The sequence below is a fragment of the Cynocephalus volans genome, chromosome 12 (assembly GCF_027409185.1).
Source record: "Cynocephalus volans isolate mCynVol1 chromosome 12, mCynVol1.pri, whole genome shotgun sequence".
Lineage (NCBI taxonomy): Eukaryota > Metazoa > Chordata > Mammalia > Dermoptera > Cynocephalidae > Cynocephalus > Cynocephalus volans.
Window position 1 is genome coordinate 4,711,380 of NC_084471.1, and position 19,550 is coordinate 4,730,929.

The window sequence follows — 19,550 nt, forward strand, 5'->3', positions numbered from 1 at the left end:
AAGGCGTTTCCCATTTCGTTGCCCTGGCACCAATCGGTAGGTGTGGCTCTCCCCACCCTGCAGATCCTGAACAGCCACGTCCAGTTCGAGGTGTCCCATGGCCCCTCCGATGTGGCGTCCATGAGGCTGTCCAGGTCACGTGTGACTGATGGGGAGTGGCACCACCTGCTGATAGAACTGAAGAGTGCCAAGGAGGGCAAGGACATCAGGTACCTGGCGGTCATGACCTTGGACTATGGGATGGACCAGGTGAGTTGGCGCCTGTACCCTCTCTCCAGCAGACCCTTCGTCCAGCCCACGGGGAAACAGAATGACCCCTCCATGTGGCAGCCCCCACCAGACACATGTACGCTTGGGGAGCGCTTTCCAGGCACCCCGCGTTTGGGTCTCACCTCCACCTCATGCTGAGGTCTCTGGCGTCTGCGTCTCATCCCCCTCCAGTGGCCAGCTCCTGCCATCGGGAGCTGGACGTGTCCACCTGTGCCGCCATGTCCACGGTGCCGCCGGCGCCCTCAGCAGAGGGCTCTTTTAATAAGCCGTGTTGAGTGGTGACTGCTCAGCACTGTGCCTCTGGCAGCACAGAGAGGAAAACACAAGGTCCGTGCCCACATAGCGTGACAGTGAGTGAGGCTGGGTGAGCAGTGAGACCCAGTTCTTAGAGGGGGCTGGGACACCAGGGAGGTGCCCTGTCCCAGGTGGGTGAATGGCGTTCCAAACAGGGCACACTGAGAATGCTTGTGGACCCAGACTGGATTTCCACAGGTCACACCAGGTAACGTAAGGCATTTTTTACAAGACACTCACACACTTAAGGGGCTCCTCGTGATTGCTAAGAACTCTTGGAGTCGAGGCTTGTCGTGCACAGTTCTGAGAATAAAAGGCTGTCGTGTCCCAAGTCCACTCCTTCCCGGGACCGGGGATCCGGCTGAGACTGGCTCAGATTCCCACCACGTGGAAGAGCAGTTGCGTATCTGTTGCTGTTGTCTTCCTAGTTTACCAAGCTCTTTCCCTGGCCATGGCTCGTTCAGTGATGTGCCCATGACCAGCCGGGGGAGGTGTTCCCGGGCCCTGCCTGTCACTCACAGACAGCCACCCTGTCCACGAAGAAGGCTGAGCCTGGCCCAGCCCTGCCCTCTCTCTGGAGGCCTGTATGTCCTCAGGAGAGTTTGTCAAAGCAACTGTTTTATTAGACTTTGAGCATGTCCTTCCCAGCCGGAAGATGCTTCCAGAATGGTGGAAGAAGCTCCTCCCCTCTCTCTGCGCAGAACACGGTGCAGATCGGGAACCAGCTTCCCGGGCTGAAGATGAGGAGCTTCGTCATTGGGGGCGTGTCTGAGGACAAGGTGTCCGTGCGCCGCGGGTTCCGGGGCTGCATGCAGGTACGGCAGCATGGGAGCCCAGCCCTCGGGCTGCTCGGGGGCTGCCGGCTCGTTCTTAGTAAGCTAATAATTTGTCTAAGAGGCAGCCCAGCCTTAACTCCTATTTCCTCCTTACCCCCAACCTCCCCCATGGCTCCCCGTAGGACCCCAGTGGCTCCCCAGGCCCCACTCCCCCCACCACCATGTTGCAATCAGGCACCTACTGCTCTGTCCTCATGACCCGTCCTGAATGCAGCCCCTCACCGCCGCCACCACCGTGCCCACCTGGCCCAACCCCTTGCACTTATCCAGTGGGTCCCGTGCTCGTCCCTGGGCCAGGGGTTGCAGCAGTGGCCGAGTGGGCTGTTTGTGAAGCTGCTCTGCTCACGGCCCCGCTCACAGCCCCCCGCCCACAGCCCCCCACTGCAGGGACACGAACTCCTCACTGCGGTCTCTGAGCTGGCCCACTGTCCACTGTGCTCTGACTGCCCAGGCTGCCGGGGTGGCCCCACCGGTCCCAGCTCTTTAGATATATGAGGTGTCTACAAGGGACAGGAGAGAGTTTGGGGGTCTTTGAACTCCCATTTACTTTTCGGGGTTCCTTCAGCCACAACGCCTCAGGACTGAATCCAGCTGCCCTTTTTGTGACACAGGGAGTGAGAATGGGGGAGACGTCCACCAACATTGCCACCCTGAGCATGAACGATGCCCTCAAGGTCAGAGTGAAGGACGGCTGTGATGTGGGGGACCCGTGTGCCTCAAGCCCCTGCCCCCAGCACAGCCACTGCCACGACACCTGGGATGGCTACTCCTGCATCTGTGACGAAGGTGGGCCCGGATCCCTCGTCCTGTGCCTGTGGGTGGAAGGTGATGCCTTCCGTGGTTTCAGCTCAGCGAGGGAAGTCTGGTTTGGGCATCGGCTGCCCCATGGACTCTCCCTGGGTCTGTGGAGCCCTGAGCCTCGCCTTCTAACTAAGGAGTGGGCCCCCTGTTCTTACAGTGGATTCCTGTGCCTCAGACGCCCCAGACTTCATCCTCATACACGAGGGGATTAGCCAAAGAATCAGTGTCAAGTCCACATTTTAAAAATCAGACACTCGGGCCGAGCCCGTGGCGCACTCGGGAGAGTGCAGCGCTGGGAGCACAGCGACGCTCCCGCCGCGGGTTCGGATCCTATATAGGAATGGCCGGTGCACTCACTGGCTGAGTGCCGGTCACAAAAAAGGCAAAAAGTAAATAAAAAATAAAAATCAGACACTCAATGGTCACTTCTGGACTCCTGAGGTGCTGAAGTCATCCTCAGCTGGTACCTGTGCCCCGTGTGTCCTGGGGTGGCCGGGACCCCCTGCCCTCACAGCTCCCACCCTCCCAGGGTGGCCTGAGAAGACCTTCCTCTGTGTTCTTAAGTCGAGCCCACCTAACATTTGTGCTTCCTGTGGCTCTGAGGCCCCCCGCCTGTCCCCCCCACTGAGAAGCAGGGCAAGTCAAGTCCTGGGGATGCGACAGATTGTTCGAGAAATCTTAATGTAGAGGGCCTCGCGGATTCTGGGTGGAGGTCATGCTGGCCTGTCCCCGCAGGGTACTTTGGAAGGAAGTGTGTGGACGTGTGTCACCTGAACCCCTGCGAGCACGTGGCGGCCTGCGTGCACTCCCCAGGCTCCCCGTGGGGCTACGCGTGCGAGTGCGGGCCCAGCCACTACGGGCAGTACTGCGAGAACAGGTGAGACGCCACCCGCGGCCCGTGCCAGCCCAGTTAGCTGCTCTTCTTTCTGAGTTATTTTCTTTTTTCTGTTATTTTGACCCAAAGATAGATATAATTCTGGATAACAAGGACACATTTTTTTTTTTCTAATTTGGCACAAAATAAGTGAGAATTAAGTCAGGTATCTCAAACCAACCCCACTTGATCGTGTTTCCACCCCAGAAACAAACTCAGCTCACATTTGCCTGGAAGCAAACAGGCACTGCAAGATACTTGAAGGGGGACATAATTTGTAGGAAATGCTTTCTCTCTTAAGCTGAGGAATGAAGTTGTCTCAGGTGTAGTTAGGACAGGGACAGCATGCTGTGGCTCCTGGAGTGCCGTTTGTGGAGCATGCGGGTCACAGGGCACAGGTATGCAATCATCACAGGTAAAACATTTCCTCCAAGGTGGAGCCACTTGGCTCTGCACAGACCCAGACTCTGTCCCGCTGGGAGGTGAGACAGTCATGGCCCATTGTCCTCGGCTGCCTATGGCCGTTGTGCCCCACGTGGTCGAGACACCTAACTCTGCTGTTGGCCCATTTGAGTCCCGAGCGTGTGCTGTGACCCTGGTCCATGAGCTGGCAGCAGCTGTGCCTGTGGGCTGCTGAATGCACAGGAAGATAGGCACCGCCTGCAGCCCTTTGGATGTCAGCGAGATGTGCTCCAAGGAAGAGCTTAGAGGGGGTACCTGGGAGTGCAGAGGGAGGCGGGAGCCAAGGAGGCTGAGGGCGAAGGATATTCCAGGGCCAAACAGCGGAGCTGGAGAGGAGCGATGGGATGATGCTGGTCCAAAGAACTCAGTGGGTCCGTCCTGGGGGCAGAGCTGGGTACATGCTATACCAAGCATGTCTTGAGCTAGGGATGCAGAGAAGCCTGGGGGCAGGGGTTGAGCCTGCCTGGCAAGCCAGGAACAGAGCCCAGCTTGGTGGAGGCCGTGGGGGCCCAGCAGAAAAGTGGCAGGATTGGGGCTGGGTCTTAGAGACTTTCTGGCTGCTGCACAGAGTGCACTTTGGAGCAGGCAGAAGCTTGGACAGGGAGCAGCTGAGAGGCTGATCCAGCAACCCTGAGGCCCAGCATTGCAGACAGGCACCAGGGCTGAGGAGGGGGTGAGGAGAAGGGGGTATTCCAAGGCTCTGGGGTCCCCCTGCTGCAAACACAGGTTCATAGACACCAGACGGTGCTCCTGGGGCTCAGGAACACTGGCCTGGTTATTTTTATGCCCCTGGTTTGTACACAGGCAGTGCTTAATAATTGCTTGCAGGTGAGTGAGTGGGTATGAGACGTTGGTAGATGGGTGGGTGGAAATGCCATGAGCCGGGATGGCAAATCTGGGCAGCACCTCATCTTGGGGAGCCTGAAGGATGATTTTGAGGTGGGTGTCTGCAGGCGGGTGGGGACAGGTAGGGTGAGGGGGCACAGAAGGGTGGGCCGGGCCTTGTTCAGGCCGGGTTGCTCATCTTCAGTGCCTGCTGGTCTCTGCCAGGGAGGCTTGGTGAGGCAGGACTGGTCAACTTGATTCTGAATCTGCCGTGTCCAGTGTGTGTGTGCACATTGCTGACGTGAGGACATTTCATATCCATGGAAAGGCTGCTCGGGGCATCTGTGGGGATGGTGGCCAACATCCGACCCAGGGGACCTGGGGAAAGAAATAGGCTTCTGGGTCCCTTGTTCAGGAACATCCTGCTACGTGTCTTGGACTGGCAGATGCCCCAGGAGCCCTGAGAGGTCGCCACAGGCAGCTGAACTCCGTCTGCCTGTGTGGGGCTGGGTGTGACAAGCCAGCCCTGCAGTGGGGCCAGTTGTCCTTGGGCCCCCCTGAACCAGGTGTTGTCTGGTTAGCATAGCATAGGATGAGTATAGACAGACACTGTCCCCACCACGTTGAAAGGAGCTGTGTCATGCTAATCCGAGACCCTGCTTGGGGTATACGTATATGTCTTCAAGGCAGAACTAAGAAGCAAGGAACAAATATTTTTACAATAACAGTGTTGTAGATAGAACACTTCTGGATGTGTGACCCCGAAATCTGGGAGTAGGACACAAAATTCTAAGGGTCCTGGCAGGGGGTGGGAGGGCAAGGTTGGGAGCCATTGGGGGAAACTGAGGCCATGTGACAGGGAGGAAGATGCCAAGAGCCGAGCTCTGCCAGGGCTCCTGGGCAACCCTCCCTGTGCTGCCCAGGCCTCCACCAGCCTTCCTCTTGTTCCGGAAAGCAAAGTTACGTACACCTTCTTTCTGCCATCTTTTTTCCCCAACAGAATCGACCTTCCGTGCCCCAAAGGCTGGTGGGGGAACCCTGTCTGTGGGCCGTGCCTCTGTGCTGTCAGCAAAGGCTTCGATCCCGACTGCAACAAGACGAATGGCCAGTGCCAGTGCAAGGTGAGGCCCGGCCCACAGGGGATGGTCAGAGCTGTGTCCCTGCACCCCAGCCCAGCTTGAGCCCAGGGAGATGGCCTTGTGTGCACACGTGCATACATACATCTACCTATACACATGTGCACGCACGCACACACCCCATCTGTACAAATTCACATACACACCTACCTGTACACATTCACACACACCTCCCTACATATGCATGCGCACGCACACACCTACCTGTACACATGTACACACATGTATGTACATTCCTACCTGTACACATGCACGCGCGCACACCCCTACCTGTACACATGCACACACACACACCTGTACACATATACATATACCTACGTACACGCACGCACACACCTACCTGTACACATGTACACATATGTATGCACATTCCTACCTGTACACATGCGCGCGCGCACACCCCTACCTGTACGCATGCACACACACACACCTGTACACATATACATATACCTACATACACGCACGCACACACCTACCTGTACACATGTACACACATGTATGCACATTCCTACCTGTACACATGCGCGCGCACACACCCCTACCTGTACACATGCACACACACACCTACCTGTACACATGCACACACACCCCTATACACACATACACATACACCTACACACGTATTCACGTACGAGTGTAGTTTTCAGATATTTTGCTGCTTGCGTGTGCACCATGAGTACACCGGGGCTGCTTTTTACCTGTAAACTGGGTTAGGCACCCTGTGGGAGCTAGAATCCTTACACACCCCTCAGCCCAACACCCAGGTGGTAACAGGAAACCTAGCAATTTCTGCGAAGGTTGGCTCCTCCTTGGCACCAACCACAGTCCTCCTAGTTGGCCATTTTCCTGGTTGTTTTCTTTTTTTTTTTTTTTTTTAAACCGGTAAGGGGATCGCAACCCTCGGCACGGTGTCGTCCACACCACGCTCAACCAGTGGGCGCACCGGCCATCCCTATATAGGATCCAAACCCGCGGCCTCCGCGCTACCAGCACCATACTCTCCCGAGTGAGCCACGGGCCGGCCCCATTTTCCTGGTTTTTTACCAAGCTGGCCCTCAGTGATAACAGAAATTTTTAAAATTTTGAATCTTTGCCCCCCTCCCCCATCTCGAGTGCTCAGTCCTAACGTGTATGCAGCACAGTCTCCGAGTGTGCTCGAGTGTTCTCAGTCCCAGTCGTAGGAGTCCATTCCCCCAAACTCACGGGACCTGTGACTAGCAGGGGCAGTGTGGCCAGTAAGGGTAGAGCCAGGCATAAATCAGGGGCCTCCTGACCACACGCACTTCACCGTCACCCTGACCTGCCCAGTGGTGGACGTGCAGGTGGCTTCTAGTTTTTACAGTTAGAAGACAAGGTCCATCCTTATACGTAAATCTCTATTCGAATCTCTGACTCTTTTTAGGACTAATGGGGGTGTCTATGATAAGGATTTGCAGGGAAATGAGGGTCGTGCTCCCAGAAGAACTCTTCCTGTGCGTCGCACCATGGGGACCTGGGAAGCAGCCCCCCCAGCGGGGAACATGGGCAAGGGGCCGCCATGGAAGGCCTGGAAGGCAGGCTGGCAGCCGCTGACGGACACACACTTCGGGAGCCCTGACACTGTTCGGGAAGTTCCTCCCAGAGTAGGGCTCCTGCTGGGTCTGAGGTCACATGCATGGCTTCTGGCTTTTGCAGGAGAATTACTACAAACCCCCAGCCCAGGATGCCTGCCTCCCCTGTGACTGCTTCCCCCATGGCTCCCACAGCCGTGCTTGCGACATGGACACTGGGCAGTGCGCCTGCAAGCCTGGCGTCATCGGCCGCCAGTGCAACCGCTGTGACAACCCATTTGCCGAGGTCACCACACTCGGCTGCGAAGGTCTGCACTGCCCATTCACCCCCTTCAGGTCACACCACAAAGACAGGCTGCTGGGCTGGTGTGTGTGCGTGAATGTGTATTGTATGGGCGTGTGCATGTATGTGTGCATGTGCATGTGATGTGTGGGAGTGCGCATATGTGTGCAGCACATGTGTGTGGGTATGTGCACATGTGCACATGTGTGCACACGCACATGCACATGTGGGTGTTTGCACATGTGCATGCGTGTGCAGGTATGTACATGTGGATATGTGCATGTGTGGGCATGTGTATGTATATGTGGGTGTGTACATTTGTGTGTGCATGTGTGTGATAACACCCCTAGGGTTTGGGGAGCTCTTGGCAGCCTTGTGTTCTAACCATCTTCTGTTGACCTTCTAGAAACCTGCCCTTCACAAGGGTCATGGGTCAGACCCTGAGTCACCCAGCTGTAACATCGGTGGGGGAGGGAAAGCGGCGAGGGGCTCGGTCCTTGGTGGGGGCAGAGCCTCCTGCAGGGAGTAGCATGTGGAGAGTGCTGCACCTTTGTGGGCAGCATGCTCGGCTGAGCGGCCCTCTTTCCTCTGTGCCTAGTAATCTACAATGGATGTCCCCAAGTGTTTGAGGCTGGCATCTGGTGGCCACAGACTAAGTTCGGGCAGCCGGCTGCAGTACCGTGCCCCAAGGGATCTGTGGGTAAGTCCTGCTGGCCTGTGGCATCCACGGGGAACAGGATGGGACTGGGGCATGTGTTCTTTTGGGAAAGCCAGTCCAGGCACCGGAACTGATGTAATGTTCTGTGTTTACAAAATGTCTTTAGGCAAAGCGTCAGGGAGAAACAAGATAACTTTTTCCATAATAGTGAATAACAAGACACAGAAGGGCATGATGAAAACTTAAAATAGTGTGTCCGGCTGGAGGTGCTGGGCCCGGCTCTCCCCCATGGGTGTTGGGCAGGTCGCTGGCTTCTCTTTGTAAACTGGGCACAGTGGCTGTGTCAGGGCGTCGGGGCGTCCAGCAAGGCTGTGCACAGTAGGTGCTCGGCCCCGAGGCGGATTCCTGGCACGTGTGGAAATTGTCAGCACTCAGCCAAGGATGTAGCTGGTTTCTTTGCTCATGGACTTTCTCAGATGCTCCTTCGTGTTTTCCAGGCACTGGAAGGGCCTGGTTAAATGTCAGAGCAGCTTTGGACATGTCCCAGGTGTGGAACAGGGAGCATGTGTGGCCTCATGGTCCTGGGGCCTGCCTGGGCCAAGGCCATCATGGGGTCTCACCTCCACTCAGTGCTCAAGGCTTAAGGACATTTGGATCACAGGATTAAAATAAACAAGCATTGATCAGCACCTGGAATTTCAGGTTTTACCTACGCGTTCTCGTTCCCTAGGAAATGCTGTTCGACATTGCAGCAGGGAGAAGGGCTGGCTGCCCCCGGAACTCTTCAACTGCACCTCCGTCTCCTTCACGGACCTCAAAGTCCTGGTAGGCTGGCGCCCAGGGACGTGAGTTCAGCTGGGTTGTGTCGTGTGTGCACGTGTGTATGTGTGAGAGGTGGGGTTCCAGGGTGGGCAGACAGGATTGCTACTCGTTTCCAGGACTCAGAGTGTCAGCGCTGGCACCTGAGCTGGGCACCTCGCATACACGTCTCCTGTCCACATGCCCAGCTCTGCACCTTAGGTTCTGAAAATGCGGAGTCCCACATTCGTGCTTGCCCTCTGCTCTTGCCCTTTTTTGTGGCAGTTTGTTCTCCTGCTTCACCGGCTTGGCATCTTTTTTCCAGCACTCTTTGGCCCAACAGACCCTCCATTTTCATGCCAGGGGTCAGCTCTGGGCTTTTGGATTCTCTAAGTTGCTTTGTGACAAGGAAACTTCCACCAGAAAGTAGTGACTTTCTGAGTAATAGGAAGGACCGAAAGCAACCAAAGTAGGTTTGCAAACACAACGACTGCTTCCCTGCTCCAGAACGAGAAGCTGAGCCGCAACGAGACGCAGCTGGACGGTGACCGGTCCCTGCGGCTGGCGAAGGCGCTGCGGAATGCCACGCGGCACACGGGAGCGCTCTTCGGCAACGACGTGCGCACGGCCTACCAGCTGCTGGCCCGCGTCCTGCAGCACGAGAGCCACCAGCAGGGCTTCGACCTGGCGGCCACGCGTGACGCCGACTTCCACGAGGTAGGGGGGTGGCCACCCCGCTCAGGAAGCCTGGCCCAGGGTTGAGCTGTGGGGCTGGGCGTCTAGGAGGGCGGGAGTCGACGGTGGGCTTGTGCAAGATCATTGTCTCCGGGACCTCAGGGCAGCACTTCATGTTTTGAGTGTGAGCCTGGGCCAGTACGGCCCTGTCTGAACTGATCACAAGTGTCAATGAGTATCTTGGCAAGAGAGCGTGCGGGTCACAGCCGTAATGATAGTAATGACCGCTCGCAGATACGGACCCGCGGGTAACGGCCAGACAGTGTTCTAGGTGGTTTCCATGAAGTAGCCGCCTGTTCCTCCCACACAGCCTATGACATAGTACTGTTACCACACACTTGACAGGTAAGGAAACCGAGGCACAGGGAGCCAAGGGCACAGCTCATAGGGGTGGGGCCCAGCAGTGGGCCTTCCCTAACATCTTGGGGTGTATGTGGTGAAACCCCCGGCAGGGCCCCCTCCCAGGAAAGTCTCTGTCCTTCAAAACTAAATCACCCACGATCTCTTCCCCTCATGCTGGTCCAGCTTGGTCTCGGTGACTGCTAAAGGCTCTCTAGGACCTGGCTTGCTGCCGTCATGTGGCCAGGCCTCCGCAGGCACGAGGCTGAGCGCTGTCTTTCTGGCCAGGATGTCATCCTCGCGGGCAGCGCCCTCCTGGCCCCGGCCACCAGGGCCGCGTGGGAGCAGATCCAGCGCAGCGAGGGAGGCACGGCCCAGCTGCTCAGGCGCTTTGAGGCCTACTTCAGCAACGTGGCGCGGAATGTGAGGCGCACCTACCTGAGGCCCTTTGTCATTGTCACCGCCAACATGAGTAAGGGCCACGCGCCAGGGGAGGGGGAGGGGCATGCCCTGATGGATATGCTTGGTGGGCAGAACCCCGGGACCATCTGTGGGGTGTGGTCACGGCAGCTGGCCCGTCCCAGGGGCGAGGCAGGTGGGGTCTCAGCCCCAACTTGGCCGCACTCTCAGAAAAGTGGGTCAGTAGTGCTGGCCTCTGTTTCCTTGTCTGTAAAATGGGGAGAACATGATCCTCGTCGTTGGGACATGTCTCTCCCAAGGGACAGGTCTCAGGCATGGGAGATGTTGGTTCAAGGTACTGCCGTGTGAACTTCGGGGTCTGGCGGGCCTTGCAGACACTCAGGGGTGACAGACTCTCTAGGAGAGTGTGTTGAGGGCCCCGCTGCAGTCCAGCCCTCCCTGGCACACAGGGACAGGTACAGACACACAGCGGGATGCACAGGGAAGGGCGGGCGCAGGCACCACAAAGTGGGAGGAACTCAGGTCCTCTCTGGGCCAGGAGCTGAGCAGTCACAGAGCCAACGCCCCGTGACCTGCGTCACCCTGAGAGCCCAGGACACGCTGCTGTGGGGTTGGGGTATTTAATAGGGCAGGTTCCTTCAGGCAGGTGGAGAAAGCCCCAGGATGGTAGAGTACGTCCCTACCTCACCCAGACAGAGCTGGCAAGAGCCCTGAGGTCCCGGGGGGCGGGGTACATCGTACAGATGGGGGGTCCTCCCCCACCTCTCCTGCAAGTGCTTGGGAAACGCCTGTGTGGGAGGGGCGCTCGGGCAGCACCGGCAGACTGTCCCTTCCAAGGGAGCAGCTTCTTGATTTTTCCCAGCAGACTTATCCCAGTATCTATACAAGAAGGACCTGGGCCTTGGCCATGGCTCAGGGTTGGTGGCACCCCCTGACATGAGCCCTCAGAGGCTCCGGCCCCCACCTTCCCTACCTCGAACATTCTAGCACTCTCACACCTCCCTGACTGCCTAAGCCCAGCCCTTGCTCCTGCAGGTGACTTGAGGAGCACCTGTCATATTGGGGAGTGCTGATGGGACAGGAGGACTTAGGGAGTCCCTCAGCGCATGCAGAGGTGACCATCTGTCTCTGTCATCAGGCTGCTCAGAGCCGTGCCAGTCAGCACCAACTGAGAGACACCCTGACAGCTTCAGGCTCAAAAACATCCCTGACCCCCCAAGGGCTGCAGGAGAATGACATGTTGGTGCGGCAGGGGCAGGGGCTCCCCTGCTCACGGGTCTCGCCCCATCAGGTCCCCAAGCTCGCTGATGCTGCGATGCCACAGCGGATCATCCAGTGCCACCGGGGTTGCTCACTCACCCTTGGGTGCTCTGCCGTGTGACTCCTGGTGGGTTTAAAGGACACAGACAGACATAGATTCTGTTCTAAAGGCAGCTGGTGTCTGTCAAAAGGACAGTGGTGGTTTTGAAAACGGTTAAGGTTTGAGAAAGCTCTGGGAGTCGTGTGCGATTAAACAAACTGTCCCCCAGTCCTTGCAGTTGACATCTTCGACAAGTTTAACTTTACGGGAGCCAGGGTGCCAAGGTTCGAGGACATTCGTGACGAGATCCCGAGGGAGCTGGAGTCCTCGATCTCCTTCCAAGCTGACTTCTTCAAGCCCCCAGAGAAAAAAGGTAACATCACCATTGTGTGGCATCTGTCACTTTTTAAAAAATTGTGGTAAAATACACATAACAAGAAACTGACCATCTTTACCATTTTAAGTGTGCGGGTGAGTGGTGCATAAGCGGTCCACGCTGTTGTGAAGCCCGTCTCCGGAACACCTTTCATCTTGCAGATCTGAAACCCTGTCCCTGCTGACCTCCGACCCCTTTCCCTGCCCTGCCCCGGCCCCTGGCAGCCAGCAGTCCCCTTTCTGTCTGTGCATTTGACGAGCCTCCGTTCCTCGTGGAAGTGGAATCTCACGTCGTCTGTCCTTTTGTGACTGGCTCATTTCACTCAGCATAAGGTCCTCGAGGTTCGTCGGTGTGGTAGCAGGTGTCAGACTTTCCTTCCTTTTTAGAGCTGAGTGATCGTCCGTCGTGTGGGTAGCCTGAATTCTGTCTGTCTGTTCATCTGCCAATGGACATTTGCTTGTGTCTATCTGTTGGCTGCTGTGAACGGTGCTACCAAGAACACGGGTGTCCGGACACCTGTTTGGGGCCCTGCTCTCAATTCCTTTGCACATATGCTCAGCAGCGGAGTTGCTGGATCATAGGGTAATTCCGTGTTTAATTTTCGAGGAGCCCTGTGGGGCGCCGTTTTCCGTAGGGCGTCTGTCGCTCTTTCAGAAGCACCGCTCAAGCTGACAGTGAGCCGGGGGGAGCACAGGAGTTCCTGCCCAGGTGCTCACACCCTGTGCTCCCATTGCAGAAGGCCCCATGGTGTGGCCAGCCAGCCGGAGGGCCACCCTGCAGACCACGCACCCAGGGCCCAGCGCCCAGAGTGAGGCCCCGTTCAACAGGCGGAGGAGACACCCGGACGACCCCGGCCAGTTTGCTGTCGCCCTGGTCATCATTTACCGGACGCTGGGGCAGCTGCTGCCTGAGCACTACGACCCCGATCGCCGGAGCCTCCGGTGAGGGCCTGTTCCCAGAGGGTCCTGAAGCTTTCACAAGTCAAAATCCTGGTCACCCACACATCTTTACAGTGACATTACACCGTGACCCTGGCCCAAGGGCAGAGACCACCACCCTGTGGTGTCCCTTGGATGGAGGTTCTGGGCCTGCCAGGAAGGCACAGTGCCTGGAATACTGCTTACCCTTGGCCACAGCTCATCCTAGGGTTCCTGCCAGAAAAGCCCCTCCCCATATACGCCTGCACTTGGTGCCTCTGTGGACCCCATCCTGTCCCCCAGCACCCGACCCAAGGCTGTCATGGGTGGCTGTGTCTGCCGCTGCCACGTCTGGTCCCAGCACCAAGGGCTGCCGGGCCTGTACCGGCTGGAAGTAATGAACACTCCCGGAAGGGGCTTCACAGCCCTGATCAGAGGTGGGCGCCCACCAACTCCGTGTCACTTCTCAGACACTTCCTGGGTTCCGTGGTCTTCCTGTTCCTGTCATCCTCAGTGACTAGAGGGAGTTCCACCGTGAGCTCTAATTATTGCACAGGCTCCCGTTAGTCGTGTGAGCCAGCCCAGAGCTTCTGCTGTCAAGGGGCCACTGCGTCTTTGTGTGTGTACCTTTCCTTTATTTTTCAATTTCTGATGAAGCCCCCCCCCAACCCAGAGGTGACACATCTTCCTGTGCACCCCCTTAGTGATAAAACCTGCAGAGGACAAAGACGCTGTGCTCACGGGCTGATTCAGTTGATACTAGAAAGAAGTCTGTCCTGTGTCCTCAGCATGTTTGCACACAGGATTTAAATCAACGTTTCCTAATCGCATTTGTCCCCATGCTCTGGCTTCTCAATTGCAGGCTGCCCAACCGGCCCGTCATTAACACCCCAGTGGTGAGTGCCATGGTATACAGCGAGGGGGCTCCGCTCCCGAGCCCTCTGGAGAGGCCCGTCCTGGTGGAGTTTGCCCTGCTGGAGACAGAGGAGCGAACCAAGCCTGTGTGCGTGTTCTGGAACCACTCCCTCACGTAAGTGCCACACTGGGGCCGGGGCAGTGACCTCTTGCCACTGGAGCCTTGCATTTCTGTGTAAGGGCTTTGCTGAGGCCGGAGTGTACCCACAGGTCCCAAAGACTCGGTGGAGCATCCCTTGGGGACCGTCTTTGCAATCTGTTGCTTCCCTTCCAGCTGCTCATGGGACAGGAGACTTATTCTCCTGCCCTGCTTCTGAGAGCGTCAGAGCCTCTCCCACATGCACGCATGCATGTGCACACCGACATACGCACATGGAGGCTCACAGACATGCAAACGTGTGCGTGCATGCACACAGACATCCCTCAAGGAAGCTGACAGTGGAGATAGGGCTGCTCCCCTGCAGGACCCGGTGATGCAGCAGCCGACTAAGTGCACAATTCACCCTGGAACAAGGCAAGGGCTCAGCAGCTGGGCCCAGGAGCCCTCCTGCTGACAGTGGCAGCTCCCAGATAGGTGTGGGGGTCCCTGTGCCAGACAGGGATCCCAGACCTCAGCCTTGCCTGTGAGACCAACGACAGCACAGTTGCAGGGGTTTTATCCCCCAGACACTGCACCTGCCCGCAGTAGGGTTTATTTGGCCTGTTTCAGAAGCAGCATCAGAGAGCTCTGCAGTAATTTGTCAGAGGCGTACAGCAGAGCCGCCAGTGCACATCCCAGCATCCTCTGAGTGAGGAAGAGGTGTTCTTGAGACGTAGATCAGAGGCACGGTGGTGTCTCCACGGCCTGGAAGCCAGCATGTTTCTGCTTTGTCTTGTTAGCTCAGGGCTCATGAGGCATGGACTTCTGCATCGCCCTGTCTGTACAGGGAGCTTGCTTTTTCTCTGCTTGCTTGTTTCCATTTTTGCTACCTTCATTTAGGAGAAAACAGTGGAATTGGGACATGGGTGGGAACAGCCCTTGTTGCCAGGACTAGTGCCCCGAGAAGGTAAAGGAGCCGCAGCTCCTCTCCATGCCAGCAGAGCTCACTAGAAAAGGGGAGGCCTGCCCAGGATTCAGGAATTGGGGCCTGAGCCCTCCCCTCACGCCCCCAGAGCATGACGCTAGGACAATACTGTGCATCTGGGAGTTCTGGTGCAATGGGAACGTTCTCCAAAGAATGATTCCTGTGGACTGAGCAGACAGCCCGAGTGCGGGCTGCGCGGGGGCTGGCCCCGGGGCAGGGGAGCGGGCGCCTGCCCTGCAGAGCTCAGGCCAGGAGCGCGTTCAGCTTGGCAGAGACGGCGCGTCATCCTCCTGCTTCTGCACTTTCCAAATTCCAGTTAATAAGCAGCCAGCACAGTGTCTGGAGCATAATAGACAGTTGGCTTCCAAAAGAGAATGAACGAGGCCCTTTCAGGGTGAGGGAAACGTGCCCGTCTGGCATGTAGGCCCCACGGCCATCAGGCGCAGCTGTCTTTGGTCACTCATTTGAATCCTGGCAATTAGCTGTGGCGCTAATGGTCTGCTCTCTGCTTTGCGTTGCTCCTATTATCTCCAGGTCTTAAAGTTCTTGGCAGACATATTAACTTTCACTTCCCATTTTACAGATTTGTAAACTAAGGATCAGCGAGGTTATGTGATTTTTCCCAGAGTCAGGGCGGGCAAGGCCTTCACTGAGGTGAGACACACGCCTCATAACAGCTTGTTATTTGGGACTTCCCATCAATAAAATGGGAGTCATAATTGGGCCCTGGCTTCCAGACGGTTCCCATAAAATGTTGTGCAATCTGAAGATGAAATTGTAAAGTGAGCGTGAGATATTCTTTCCGAAATCACCTAGACTCAAAAGAAGCCTGGAGCACAAAGCAGCTGCTTTAATCACCGGCTGACGTCTGTAGACAGGAGCATGCAGTGGACATGCAATGTCCCATTTGAGTTTTATTGCTACATGACACATAAACTTGAACTTCACACAGTGCTCCTAAGAGGCCTTCAACAGCCACAAAAGTGAAGAGAGATCGTTCACATGGTCCTGCGTGGCTGCCAGGGTGCTGTCCTCGTGGCCGGGTGACAGTGGCTCCTGTCTTCAGTGCAGAGTGGGTGGTGAGGTCGGACGTCAGTACTCCCAAGCCACTGCCCTTTGTCTTTGCCCGTTCCTTCCAACGGGGTCCAGCAGGGTCACAACCACCTTGGAGACCCCAGGGCTGGGTGAAGGCGGCCCTTGGTGGTCTCATTGGTGGAGGGAACCATCTCAACCCCACCCTTTCTCCCTTTTCTCCATAGCACCGGTGGCCCTGGAGGGTGGTCAGCCAAGGGCTGTGAGCTCCTGTCCAGGAACCGGACCCATGCCACCTGCCGGTGCACCCACACGACCAGCTTTGCGGTGCTCATGGACGTCTCCCGGCGCGAGGTGGGCACCCTCCCACGGCCACCCTGCCCACCTGGGGATTGGTTCTTTTGGAAATTGGAAATTTAGCCTACCTTCACACCTATCCCCCTCCACATTCTGTGTGTTTCCTTCTGAGCACTTCGAAGAAACCAAATCAACTGATTAAAAGTACATTCCAGGCGTATTCACCAGAATCTGTTAGGATTTCCATAACAAAAGCCCATTAAAGGGGTTTTCCAAGATCCCAGGGTTGTACATTGAAACTCACTACGGCAGCCCCTAACCTCAGATGCAGAGAAGCTCCTGGATGCGCGCCTCACTGCGGAGTGCGCTTCTCAGCTGTGCACTGGAGACGCTGTTTCTACACCCACTCTGCACTGTAAGGAGTAAAGAGACTCTGGCAGGTCCTGTGGGATTATCTCCCTTCGGTGCCACATGCTAGCCCCAAAGGACAGAGAGGCTGGGTCGGGAGCACCCCCAGTGACGGGGCAGCTGATGTTTAACCTCTGGCATCCTAAGCAGCCTGGGAATGTGAGCCAGCCATTGTGGTCCTGCAGATGGGTCAGCTGGTGGGGCCCCTTGCATGGCGGGCCAGAGTGCCTGTCCCAGCCTCCCGTTATCGAGACAGGAAGGTGGCTGAGGCCAGCCTGGGGACGCTGGTGTCTAGGCACCAGAACCAGAGGCCTGGGGTGGCCTTGCCTGTTGCCTCCTCTCCAGGGTGGGATATGGCCCAGGAGCCCAGGTCATTGTCCTTCCCAAGGGCTTTCTGGCGTGAAGTGGCCCAACTTTCTGTCAAATTCTTGGGAGGGTGAGTCAGTGGCGTGACGTGCTCATCAGGTGGCAGGCCTGGGGGAGGATGTGCCTTTCTGTGTCGTGTGCAGGTAGAGCCCCCCTGTGCTCTCGGCCTATCCCTGGGCCCCTCCCGTGGGCAGGTGGACCAGGGCTCCACCTGGAGGGTTAACTATTAGTGGTCTTTGTCCACATAGGGATGGGATTTGGAGTCAGTTCGTGCCCAGGAAATGGGCAGTGCCAGGTGCCGACATCTGGACTGTGGAAGCTGAAACTGAGCAGAAGAAATGAAACTGGGGTCAGAGTCCAAGGCCCCCTGCCCCGGAGGTACCTCAAAGCCAGAGGCCTCTGAACCACCCCAGCCAGTGCTCAGAGGGAGCAGTTCCTTGCCCAGGGTCAGGAGCACTCGGCCTCCCCTGCCCAACCCGGTCCTGGCTTCCAGGTCTCCTCTGCGCAGCCTACAATGCCCAATTCCACGTCCCAAGCAGCACCTTCCGGAAGTTACTAGAGAACCTGAACAGTTGTCTCCAGATGCTGAAACTTCCCAGGGCACTGGGTCCCAACAGTGTGTCATAGATTGCAAAAGCACAGGAAACACAACAGTCTGAATGTACTTACAAGTGGACTGTGCTCTTGAAAATAGCTAAGACGGTACATTCTGTGCTGTGTATATTTTGCCACGATTTTTTAAAAAGGACATGTTTACTGCCCTTGAGAAATTTGCAGTAAGGATCCAGAAATTAAAAAAATAAAGTCTACTGTAACATGAGCTATTATAGAGACGTGAGCAGCTGACACAGGGAGTTGATTCCCATGATAATCACAGAAAGCTTCATAGCAAGGAATAAAACGGGTGCACAGGCAGACAGCGCTGCCAAAACGCAAGTTATGCATATGAAGTACCATGCTTGTCCCAAACAGTTGGAGCATAAAGTCCCCTGTACAGCTGTGTGACATCAGGCAAGTTATTTAACCCCTTTAAGCTTTACTTTTCTCATCTAAGGTGAGGATAATATTAGTACTTTCCTCGGGGTTTTGATCTAAGGATTGTATGAAAAAATGCAGGTGGCAGATTTATCAGAATCCCTGCCACATTGTGCATGCTCGGTAAAAGGTATTACTCATGTTGTATTATTACAAATTACCCATTTTCCTTGTAAAGAGGGAGTCACATTTCAGCCGAAAGAATAAATCTATAATACCATTAAACAAAACAAAACCCAGGAGGCGTTGCATTAACTGAGAGTCTATTTGGAAGGTCTCTCCCAGCTCAGAATTTTGGGTAGACAAAGTCAGCGTCTCCTGACAGCAGGATTTATGTGCGAGTGGTTTGTTTTGTTTTGTTTTCATTTTTTTTAATGTGGCAAAATACACGTCACACACAGTCTGCCGTCTAAGCACTGAGCTCAGAGGCATTCAGTCCCTTCCCGTGTCCATGCCCCTCCGGAGCTCGTCCACGCTCCCAGGCCTTTCACTTGCTTCTCATTCTCATTTTGTGCCACCCTGAGAACACGTCACAGTCACGCTGGTTCCTGCCGTCTTTGATCATGTCATCATAATCACTTGTCTTAATTCTGCAAAAACTCTGTCAGAGCCACAGCCCTTACATTCTCCTGCCTTTACCCAACCCACCCGCAGCACGGGGAGGTCCTGCCCCTGAAGATTGTCACCTACGCCGCCGTGTCCTTGTCCCTGGCAGCCCTGCTGGTGGCCTTCGTCCTCCTTGCCCTCATCCGGACGCTGCGTTCCAACCTGCACAGCATCCACAAGAACCTCATCGGGGCCCTCTTCTTCTCCCAGCTGATCTTCGTGGTCGGGATCAACCAGACGGAAAACCCGGTGAGGCCCCGCCGCTCGCTCTGCCCTGGCCCGCGGCTCCCGTGCGCGCGCCGTCCTGTGGCGCACGTGCCGTCCTGTGGCGCACGTGCTGTCCTGTGGGCACGCGCCGCCACGTGGCTCTGCTCTGTCGGGCTTTCAGCGAGGCTGGCCTGGTGGCAGATTCTCACTCACCTCTTTAAGGCATGGGGCGGGGGCGGTCCCTGCTGGTTGAGTTTGGCGGGTGCAGCAGGGACTCCTGTGGGAGGTCCCAGGCAGGACCCTCCTTCCATTCGCGTCGAGTCTTATCCTCCTGACATGGACGCTGGTGATCTCATAAGAAATCACAGTCCTTTGTCAAATCCCAGAGTCCTGCAAGCTGTGGTTGGTGCTTTTGCAGCCTGAGGACCTTGGTGACACATGTTATGGGCGAGTGCTGGTGGTGGCAGGGTCTCCGCCCTGTCACACTCACTCCGTTCACTGTCAGAGCCCCTGGGCTTCTCCAGGGAGGGAGGGAGAAGTCCAGAACAGGCCCAGCACTGGATGAGGGGTTTCTGGTGGATGGAGAGGGTGGACGGTGAGAAAGGAGCTTCTGAGGGAGAGTAACTGGTGGAGAGTGAGATGAGAGAAGAGAAGCCACTTCCACCCGAGCCAGCTAACTGCAGGGCACGTGGGGGCTCACGGGGTGCCACGTGGCCTCCTGGAGGTTGTGGGATCTCACGGGTATC

At 56.4% G+C, this 19,550-nt stretch overlaps 1 protein-coding gene across 1 annotated transcript in view; it reads left to right on the forward strand.

The window, feature by feature from the left end:
* Positions 1-19,550, forward strand: part of CELSR1 (cadherin EGF LAG seven-pass G-type receptor 1) — a 149,926-nt gene that overhangs the window by 114,757 nt on the left and 15,619 nt on the right. The window contains exons 10-24 of the mRNA XM_063075249.1: positions 64-249; positions 1,266-1,379; positions 2,012-2,186; positions 2,937-3,078; positions 5,363-5,483; positions 7,173-7,356; positions 7,930-8,031; positions 8,720-8,814; positions 9,295-9,504; positions 10,150-10,333; positions 11,811-11,954; positions 12,694-12,898; positions 13,737-13,904; positions 16,113-16,239; positions 18,646-18,846. Of these exons, the coding sequence (XP_062931319.1) occupies positions 64-249; positions 1,266-1,379; positions 2,012-2,186; positions 2,937-3,078; positions 5,363-5,483; positions 7,173-7,356; positions 7,930-8,031; positions 8,720-8,814; positions 9,295-9,504; positions 10,150-10,333; positions 11,811-11,954; positions 12,694-12,898; positions 13,737-13,904; positions 16,113-16,239; positions 18,646-18,846 (2,358 nt within the window). The remainder of the gene's footprint in view (positions 1-63; positions 250-1,265; positions 1,380-2,011; positions 2,187-2,936; positions 3,079-5,362; positions 5,484-7,172; positions 7,357-7,929; positions 8,032-8,719; positions 8,815-9,294; positions 9,505-10,149; positions 10,334-11,810; positions 11,955-12,693; positions 12,899-13,736; positions 13,905-16,112; positions 16,240-18,645; positions 18,847-19,550) is intronic.